The 10,743-nt window shown below is 44.3% G+C and overlaps 1 protein-coding gene across 12 annotated transcripts in view; it reads left to right on the top strand.

Moving 5' to 3' along the window:
* LOC111968415 (membrane-associated guanylate kinase, WW and PDZ domain-containing protein 1) overlaps positions 1–10,743 on the top strand; it is a 189,091-nt gene that overhangs the window by 157,420 nt on the left and 20,928 nt on the right. For 10 of the 12 annotated variants that reach the window (XM_070445184.1, XM_070445176.1, XM_070445177.1 and 7 more), the window contains one exon: positions 6,792–7,106. In XM_070445184.1, the coding sequence (XP_070301285.1) occupies positions 6,792–7,106 (315 nt within the window). Of the gene's footprint in view, positions 1–6,791; positions 7,107–8,825; positions 9,766–10,743 lie in introns of those variants that run through there. The other 2 variants (XM_023994016.2, XM_023994008.2) reach the window with 2 other exon arrangements.

Genomic DNA, 10,743 nt, shown 5'->3' with positions numbered 1-10,743 from the left:
AGGGCATGCAGAGGACAAAAAGGCTGTAGGACAGTGGGAAGGGTTATCCATCTACATATTACAATATCTTCCCCTTAATAACTAATCCAAGTCAGCCCCGTTTTCATGATTTCTGGTATCTGAATAATAAAACAGAAAATATTGTTAACATATATCTCTATAGGGAATAACTGCTGATACAACCATTCGATGGAATTCTAACGATGATGTACAATATTTCCAGTTTCTGTGTTTTGGCGTTCAACAATTTCCCATAAGCAATATGCGTGATAATTGTAACTGTACCAGAACATGGCTTTAGTGCAAATGCAGTTTTAGTGTGATCTTAAAAAGAATACAAGTAATATGTGCTATTTTGGCATGTTCATATGGGGGTGTGGCCAAACGGAAAGAGAACGCAACACTATTTGTCAATCACTCATATTGATATCCGTTGAAACCAATAGAATGAGAGATGGGTCGAGTTACACTCCTGTTAACAAACACGAATACTGAGAATAATATGTATATCGGTTAGAGGAAAATTTGTAGAAGACAGCAGTACATTTTGGATTTTGTCATTTTGTTTCAGTGGGTCACCAACGGAAAGATAACGCGAAAACTATTTTGTTAATCCTCATTGATATAAATTTGAAATCAATAGAGGGGCAAACTGTGTGTATACACCATTTAAAACTAACCTATTCAAAGCCACATGATCTGAGATACTTTTATATCACTGGTTAGAAGAGATTTTGAGAACAGTCATCTAAATTCTAGAATGTCGATGGAAGTTGTGAGGCTGTCAAATATGGGAAGGAAACAAATCAGATCTTTGTTATTTAACTTCAACGCAATCACGACCCACCATTATTCACACAGTGACAAGGGATGTGCCTGTTATGTGGAGTGTTGATTTAGTTTATAACAGTTCGTCAACCAACTGCTATGCAGGCGTAGATTGTGACCGGCCAGCAAATTACTTTTTCAGAAGAACTGATTTTCCTGCATTGAGTTTGAAAATGGACAGTAGAAAATGCCAGCGCTATGAACAAATCAATGGTACATGACGAATGATATTGATCTGTGTTAAAGCCATCGTTTTTATGTCTTGCGATTAATTTAACGTTTATACTAACATCCTAATCTGAGGTAAAAAAAGATGTGCAATCCCCTCCATCAGGTGTCAAAACGTGGTTGTGTAATGTTGTAAAATCGTCCACGTACAGGAATTAGTGCAAAGTAGAAATAATCTATTATGTAAACTAAAATCAACATTTAACTGTGCTTACATTTTCACATACTTCCGATGTTTAACCATTTACAGAGAATTAAAAAAAGATCTTATGCACAATTGAAGAGGGAATTTAAGCAGGGACGGGGAGAAGAACTCCCCGTCTCCCTGCATTATGTATAACCTGTCAAGCATAGTCTTATTTATTCATTCATTGTTTTTCAGACCACATCTGAATTATACAACAGCTTCACTTGTGATCAATTAGAAGACAGTATAATATTACAGCTCTTTGGCTGGTTACGTGTCTTTGCTTGACAGAATGAAAGAAAATAGAAGAGGTCACCACTCACTAGAAAATAGATATGAGGATGAAGCTATTCACCAAGTAGTGCCAGAAATATGCACTATTCGAAACTCATTGCATAGAAGGACAGTACCCAATGTCACAGCGATTAGTTACTAAAGAAAAATATTTCTACTGTATATTGAGAAGAAGGTTGAGTGTGTTGTGTGTGTGTGTGTGTGTGTGTGTGTGGTGTGTGTGTGTGTGTGTGTGTGTGTGTGTGCTATATAGTGCATGCTGTGTGTACTATATTTTAAGTATAGTAAGGTGAGATGAGCATGGGGGTCTTACCAAGGTGGTGCCAGACTCGGTCGGGACACGGAGGGACGATGACGAATCCAAAGCCTCGTTCTCCCGCGGTGGATCTCCACGGCGTAGGGCTGCAGGGTGGTGTTGACCACAGCACTGCTGAGCCTCCGCCGCCCCCGCTGCGTGCCGCTTGTGGAGCCGCTGCCGAGCCGCTGCCAGAGTACGACGTGTTGAGGAGTTTCTGACTGCCCTGGGGGTCCGCTTCCCTCAGTCAAGGAGGGGCCTGGGTGGCTGTGGATGACGAGGCTGGGGACGGGGGCACCTCGCCCTCCCCTTAGCACTGTGTTAGAAGGAGAGAAAAGATATTAACGTGCCAGACTGACAAAGGCAAACTATTACAACACTTCAGCAACAGCTCATAACACAAATGAAACACAAAATGAAAGGTTTTCCTAATCAACATGGACAACGCTGCTTCTCCTACTCCACTAATGATCCACCGATAGAAGGAAGAAGGTCAACAGGGAGCATGCTGCTTCACGGTCACGCTTTGATCTATTCCTCCCCAAACATCTATAGATATGGCTTCCGGATTGCATCACAACAGAAGGTTCCCATCTTAATTCCTGGCATTGAAGCAGTGCTTATACTGGGCATCCCCTCTGACAGACCACCGTGCCTCTCTGTCTGGGCACTCTCATCCAATGGCTGGTAGACAAGCTAGTGTGTGGAGGGCGCGGGAAGTTGTTGAACCTCTTCTCACGTTTATGGCCTTTATTCATCCTGCTGAAGGGCAGGCTGGGAGCGTGAGGGCCTCTGACAAATTTTCCACACACCCATGACTGTGAAGAGCAGCGGAGAAGAATCAATATCATGCCCTGTCCTCGGGCCCTTCCCTGTTCTGATGGAGACAAACGGAGCCAGGAGCAGTGAATGGCCTCAATGTTACAGCACCGACTGCTGTTGATGGTACACACTGCACAGACTGCTGCTATCATTTGATGTACACAACATGCTCCACTTAGAAGATGCAAATTATTTTTTACTGTGGAACAAACAAGAAATAGACAAAAAAACTGAAAAATCTGAACACGCACTATCCCCTCCCAAAGTCAATACTCTGTAGAGCCACCTTTTGCAGAATTACAGTTGTACGTCTCATAAGCTTGAATTAGCCTGTGCAATTTTTGCCATTCTCAGGCAAAATGCTCCAGCTGGTGTCAAGCACAGTCTTTAAGTCATACCACAGATTCTCAATTGGATTGAGTCTGGCTTTGACTAGGCCATTCCAATACATGTAAATGTTCCCTTAACCTCGAGTGTTGTCTTAGCATATGCTTAGGGTCATTGTCCCTGGAAGGTGAACCTCCCCAGTCTCAATCTCTGGAAGATTGAAACAGGTTTCCCTCAAAATGTCCCTGTATTTAGCGCCATCCACCATTCCTTCATTCTGACAATGCTGCACCCACCATGCTTCACTGTGGGGAGTTGTCTTCGGGTGATGAGAGATGTGGGTTTGCGCCAGACACTAGCGTTTTCACCAAAGATGTTTGATATTTTTTCTCTATAGAATAGGATTTTTTTCTGTACTCTTCCGTTAAAGCCCATTCTGTGGAGTGTACGGCTTAAAGTGGTTCTATGGACAGATACTCCAATCTCCGCTGTGGAGCTTTGCTCCTTCTCGGTTATCTTTGGTCTCTTTGTTGCTCCTGATTAATGCACTCTTGCTGGGCCGGTTAGTTTTGCGTGTGCGCCTTTTGGAGCTTTAGTGTGTGCATATTTTTAAAGTGTTTAAATAATGGATTTAATGTGCTCCGTGGGATGTTCCAAGTTTCCAGATATTTTTTTATAACCAACACCTGATCTGGATTTTCCACATCTTGTCCCTGACCTGTTGGAGACCTCCTTGGTCTTCATGGTGCGCTTGTTTGGTGGTGCCCCATTGCTTAGTGGTGTTGCAGACTCTGGGCCTTTCAGAACGGGGCACGTATACTGAGTTCATGTGAGATCATTGCTGACTTAAATAAAGTCACACTGTGTGCAATCTAACTAATTTGTGACTTCTGAAGGTAATTGTTGCACCAGATCTTATTTAGGGGCTTCATAGCAAAGGGCTTTTCCGTTTTAATTTTTTTTAAATACGTTTTTTTTTTCATTTCCCCAATTTTGGAGATTTTGAGTATGTCCATTACATGGATCATATAAATCTATTTCAATTACAGTGTTATTGCACAAAATAGGAAAAATGCCAGGGGATGAATACTTTTGCAAGGCACTGTACTATGCAAAGCTGCTGTTGATGATGTTATACTGGACAGACTGCTGCTGCTGGTCCTACTGGACAGATGTTGCTGTGCTATACTGGGCAGACTGCTGCTAACTACTGGAGACTGTTGCTGATGGTACTACTGGACAGACTGCTGTGAATTACTACTGCGACTGTTGCTGCATGGTAGTACTGCACAGACTGTTGTGATGGTATACTGGACAGACTGCGCTGATGGTACTACTGGACAGACTGCTGCTGATGGTACTACTGGACAGACTGCTTGATGTACTACGACAGACTGCTGTTGATGGACTACTGGACAGACTGCTGCTGATGGTACTACTGCACAGACTGTTTGCTGATGTACTCTGGACAGAATGCTTGCTGTGATCGGTACTCATCAGCAGCAGTCTGTCCAGTAGTACCATCAGCAGCAGTCTGTCCAGTAGTACCATCAGCTGCAGTATGTCCAGTTGTACCATCAGCAACAGTCTGTGCAGTACTACCATCAGCAACAGTCTGTCCAGTAGTACCATCAGCAGCAGTCTGTCCAGTAGTACCATCAGCAACAGTCTGTCCAGTAGTAGCAGCAGTCTGTCCAGTAGTAGCAGCAGCAGCAGTCTGTCCAGTAGGACCAGCAGCAGCAGTCTGTCCAGTAGTACCATCAACAGCAGCCTTTGCAGTAGTACAGTGCCTTGCAAAAGTATTCATCCCCCTTGGCATTTTTCCTATTTTGTTGCATTACAACCTGTAATTGAAATAGATTTTATATGGATTTCATGTAATGGACATACTCAAAATAGTCCAAAATTGGGGAAATGAAAAAAAAAACGTATTTAAAAAAAATTAAAACGGAAAAGCCCCTTTGCTATGAAGCCCCTAAATAAGATCTGGTGCAACCAATTACCTTCAGAAGTCACATAATTAGTTAGATTGCACACAGGTGGACTTTATTTAAGTGTCACATGATCTGTCACATGAACTCAGTATACGTGCACCTGTTCTGAAAGGCCCCAGAGTCTGCAACACCACTAAGCAATGGGGCACCACCAAACAAGCGGCACCATGAAGACCAAGGAGGTCTCCAAACAGGTCAGGGACAAAGCTGTGGAGAAGTACAGATCAGGGTTGGGTTATAAAAAAATATCTGAAACTTTGAACATCCCACGGAGCACCATTAAATCCATTATTTAAAACATTTAAAAATATGGCACCACAACAAACCTGCCAAGAGAGGGCCGCCCACCAAAACTCACGGCCCAGCAAGGAGTGCATTAATCAGAGGCAACAAAGAGACCAAAGATAACCCTGAAGGAGCGGCAAAGCTCCACAGCGGAGATTGGAGTATCTGTCCATAGAACCACTTTAAGCCGTACACTCCACAGAACTGGGCTTTACGGAAGAGTGGACAGAAAAAATCCATTGCTTATAGAAAAAAATTATCAAACACGTTTGGTGGAAAACGCTATGTCTGGCGCAAACCCAACATCTCTCATCACCCCGAGAACAACATCCCCACAGTGAAGCATGGTGGTGGCAGCATTGTCAGAATTGAAGGAATGGTGGATGGCGCTAAATACAGGGACATTCTTGAGGGAAACCTGTTTCAATCTTCCAGAGATTTGAGACTGGGACGGAGGTTCACCTTCCAGCAGGACAATGACCCTAAGCATACTGCTAAAGCAACACTCGAGTGGTTTAAGGGGAAACATTTACATGTATTGGAATGGCCTAGTCAAAGCCCAGACCTCAATCCAATTGAGAATCTGTGGTATGACTTAAAGACTGCTGTACACCAGCTGGAGCAGTTTTGCCTTGAAGAATTGGCAAAAATCACAGTGGCTAGATGTGCCAAGCTTATAGAGACGTACAACTGTAATTTCTGCAAAAGGTGGCTCTACAGAGTATTGACTTTGGGAGGGGAATAGTTTTGCGTGTTCAAGTTTTCAGTTTTTTTGTCTTATTTCTTGTTTGTTCCACAGTAAAAAATATTTTGCATCTTCTAAGTGGTAGGCATGTTGTGTACATCAAATGATTAGCAGCAGTCTGTGCAGTAGTACCATCAACAGCAGTCTGTGCTGTAACATTGAGGCCATTCACTGCTCCTGGCTCCGTTTGTCTTCATCAGAACAGGGAAGGGCCCGAGGACAGGGCTGATATTTGTAGGTTCATCTCCGCTGCTCTTCAACAGTCCATGGGTGTGTGGGAAAATGTTTGTCAGAGGCCCTCATCGCTCCCAGCCTGCCCTTCAGCAGGATGAATAAAGGTCCATAAACGTGATGAAGAGGGTTCCAACCTTTCCCCGCGCCCTCCACACACTAGCTTGTCTACCAGCCATTGATGAGAGTGCCCAGACAGAGGGCACGGTGGTCTGTCAGAGGGGCGATGCCCAGTATGAAGCACTGCTTCAATGCCAGGAATTAAGATGGGAACCTTCTGTTGTGATGCAATCCGGAAGCCATATCTATAGATGTTTTGGGGAGGAATAGATCAAAGCGTGACCGTTAGAGCAGCATGCTCCCTGTTGACCTTCTTCCTTCTATCGGTGTGATCATTAGTGGGTAGAGAGAAGCAGCGTTGTCCATGTTGATTAGGAAAACCTTTCATTTTGTGTTTCATTTGGTGTTATGAGCTGTTGCTGTGAAGTGTTGGTAATAGTTTGCCTCTTGTCAGTCTGGCACCGTTAATATCTTTTCTCTCCTCTTCTAACACAGTGTCTAAAGGGGAGGGCGAGGTGCCCCCGTCCCCAGCCTCGTCACTCCACAGCAGCACCCAGGCCCCCTCCTTGACTGAGGGGAAGCGGACCCCCCAGGGCAGTCAGAACTCCCTCAACACGGTCAGCTCTGGCAGCGGCTCCGGCAGCGGCTCCACCAGCGGCATCGGCAGCGGGGGCGGCGGAGGCTCAGGCAGTGCTGTGGTCAACACCACCCTGCAGCCCTACGACGTGGAGATCCACCGCGGGGAGAACGAGGGCTTTGGATTCGTCATCGTCTCCTCCGTGTCCCGACCCGAGTCTGGCACCACCTTTGGTAACACCCGTCTTCTCTAACTTTCTGAACTTAAATATAGGTACAGTAGCACATATGCATGTACTGTGCACACACAAGGTTCCTCTCAATATACAGTAGAACATATCTTTTTTGTAACTAATCACTCTTTGACTACTGGTTACTGTCCCCCTACTTCTATGCAAATGAGTTTCTTAATAGCCCATATTTCTGGTGAGTAGCTTTCATCCTCATTCTTCCATCTTCTAGCGAGTGGTGTTCCTCTTCTATTTTCTTTCATTTTGTCAAGCAGAGACACTGAAACCCAGCCCAAAGAACTGTAATATTTATACTATCTTTCATAATTGATCACAAGTAAGAGCATGTTGCATAATATCCTGTATAATTCAGATGCTCTTACTTAAATGGCTCCGATGAGCTGATTGCAGCAGTTATAATGATGAGTTAATAAGGGGAAGAGTGTTGTGATATTGTAAGTGGGATCATTTGTAGATGGATAGACCCTCTCCCACAGTCCTCCCGCTCTGCTTGTCCCTCAGCATGCCCCATTGTCTGCTCTGGTGTCTTTCGCTGTGCGGTGTATTCTGCCTGTAACTGCTACAGAGAGATCTCGCTGCCCACTCTGTACCTACCTGACCAGTCCTCAGCGTGTCTCTCTGGGTTGGATGTGCTGAAACACTGCTTAACTTAACTCGCTGGGCGTGAAACGATCAGGCAAAGCACATCTTGTACTGAAGTGGAAGGCGTTGGCAAGTTTGTACCATTTTGTTTATCTTCCAGGCTTCATATCAAAGAGGAGCACATTGGTTATTGATCAATAGTGTAGAGAAATGACATTTGATCTGTATGGATCCCAATTACTCTGACACAGATATATCTATCCATCCTCTCTTAGCTCGTTAAACAAACACATCCTTCTGCTGTGAAACCAACAAAGCTTCTAGTTGGTACAGAACTCAATGAGTTGAGCTCCACAGATTTGTTCTTGACTGGAGTTACTGACAGCAGAGGGAGGAAACAGACGGATTCATCTTTATAGTTCCATGAATGAAGAACAGGAATAGAGATGGAGAGGGAATGATATGTGCTATATTTCTCTGTAATGAATGAGAGGCATTCTCTAGTAGGGTAGAAGCCTTTGTGCCGCCTGAGGATTGTGGGTAGGAGAGGACCTGAGGGTACTTAGCGAAGAAGTTGTCTGTGTTGTCTGTACGTGTGTAATCTAGGCTGCAGCTGCAGGTGTCTGTCTTATCAAAGCTGAAGGTTGACATAGTTTCCTGATTACTAGGTTTCAGCTATACAAGGGATGTCAGGAGAGATTCACTTAGGCAAATAGAAAAACGTGTCCTTTGGAGCAGCGCTAGTACATACTGTTGACAGAGAGAGATGGTCAGTGACACCTTGAGTATTTAGTATGGAGTCCTAATTAATTTGAATGCAGTACATATAGACTATGTAAAGGCATTTTTCCTTCAACATTCCCTCTCACTTGATCAATGCTTTCCATTTCTCACGGGCAGATTTCCAGGCACAGTCTGTTGGCACTTGGCTTGGTGGCTTTGGTGAATTAACCCTTAACCTTCTGTCTTCCTTTCTCTCTCTTCTCCTCCTCTTCCTCCTCTGTCCCTTTTTATTCTTCTTCTCTCTCTCTCTCTCTCTCTCTCTCTCTCTTTTCAAACAATACCCCCACCACCAACAATGTCACATCACACACAATATGAATCACACAAACGCAAAAAGCTGGAAATGCATGTGTGGCCATGCCCCACAAAATAGGTCGTATTATTGAGGGGAGCCCTGCGGACCGCTGTGGGAAGCTGAAGGTGGGAGACCGTATCCTGGCCGTCAACGGCTGCTCCATCACCAACAAGTCCCACTCGGATATCGTCAACCTGATCAAGGAGGCCGGGAACACGGTCACGCTAAGGATCATTCCCGGAGACGGTAAGATAGAACCCTGTTTCTGGAGAGCCTGTATGTTTTCTTTTCAACCCTAATCTAGAACAACTAGTTGTACTAATTAGCTGGTTGGTTATAATTGGGGTTGGGGCGGCAATCTACAGGAGGGTTACGGTAGCTCTCCAGGAACAGGGTTGGGCAGATCTAGACTGTAGAATTCAGCAGCTGGGATCAACCTGCGTCATAGGAATATTTGTGCATTGCATCAGTTATGTAAACGTTTATTGTATTGGAATGTACAGTATACACCTTTTGCTAAAAGAAAGCCTATCTCAGTACATCACCGTCACAGCGTTTTTACATTTCCAGTGTTCTAGTTAGTCTGATCACCCCCGCAATGTTGACAGAGCTGCTTCTCTTGGATGGGAGGGAACTTTCTAGTGCAGTCGTGCATTTCACATTCTCCTGAAGCATTCTAGAGTAATTCAGCTGTCAGAGGCTGTAACGGTGTGTGCGTTTGCGTGTGCGTCTTTCTTGGGGCTAAGAGCTCTTGTTACACTGCACTGACAGATCACCCTGGCATGCTGTTTGATTAAGTGAGAGAGATGCAGGGAGAACGCCAGTGTAAACACTAGTCTTTGTCAACCTGCATGTTGGCGAAATTGTCCATGTTGCTGCTGTTTGGTCTGTTTTTACGGATGAAAGCCTTTTTCTGAAGAGACAGATGATTATACTGAGCCACAATTGTTTTGAGAGAGAGAAAGACTGGGAAGGGGGTGGGGAGGGAGGAAGGAAGGAAGGAAGGGAAAGCGCAATGGAAAGAGGAAAGTGGGAGAGAAGGAGTACGGGATGAGAGATGCAGAGATTGAGGGAGGAAAAGAGAGGGAGGGAGTGTGTGAGGATGGAACCTCGGCTGCAGACAGTTGACACCAGGGGTTGGAACCGAAATTATTTACCAATCGTTTCGTTCTGTACCGAACCACACATTTTGTTGTTCTGTTCCACTGTTCAGACAAAATAAAGTTCTGAACCAAAAAAGTACTGGTTTACATCGTTCCTTTTTTAACCTGTGAAGTCAAGTTTTTTACACTGAGCTCATTTAATTACTTCCCCAATCAGTGTGGATAGATCAGGTAAGCTAGTTGTTTACATGAGTAATGGACAGACAAGTGTTGCCTATGGCACAAGATGTGACTGAAATTTTACGGGTGGGGAGAGAGCGAGAGAGGGTTGAGGAGCAGGCTTGAATCGGTGGGCATCTTGTTATGACATGCATTATCTGAATTCGATCCACAGAATTATACCTAGTAGGAGCGGCTTTTATGAAGCTTGAGCTAGTAAGTGAACAGGCTTGTGTGTGCAGAGCAGCATCAGAATTAAAAACACGTCTTACCTTTTTTGTAGTTAATAAATCCAATGTTAAACTTGATAACTAGGCCTATATTATCCTAAACGAGCATTGAAAAAGTAATTCCATTCTTCTGTAGCTAATAAAAAAATGTTCCCTATCCGTTAAATCAAATCAAGTTTATTTTATATAGCCCTTCGTACATCAGCTAATATCTCGAAGTGCTGTACAGAAACCCAGCCTAAAACCCCAAACAGCAAGCAATGCAGGTGTAGAAGCACGGTGGCTAGGAAAAACTCCCTAGAAAGGCCAAAACTTAGGAAGAAACCTAGAGAGGAACCAGGCTATGAGGGGTGGCCAGTCCTCTTCTGGCTGTGCCGGATGGAGATTATAACAGAACATGGCCAAGAT

This window comes from Salvelinus sp. IW2-2015, linkage group LG1, assembly GCF_002910315.2.
Source record: "Salvelinus sp. IW2-2015 linkage group LG1, ASM291031v2, whole genome shotgun sequence".
Taxonomy (NCBI): domain Eukaryota; kingdom Metazoa; phylum Chordata; class Actinopteri; order Salmoniformes; family Salmonidae; genus Salvelinus; species Salvelinus sp. IW2-2015.
This window is presented reverse-complemented; position numbering and strand designations above follow the sequence as displayed.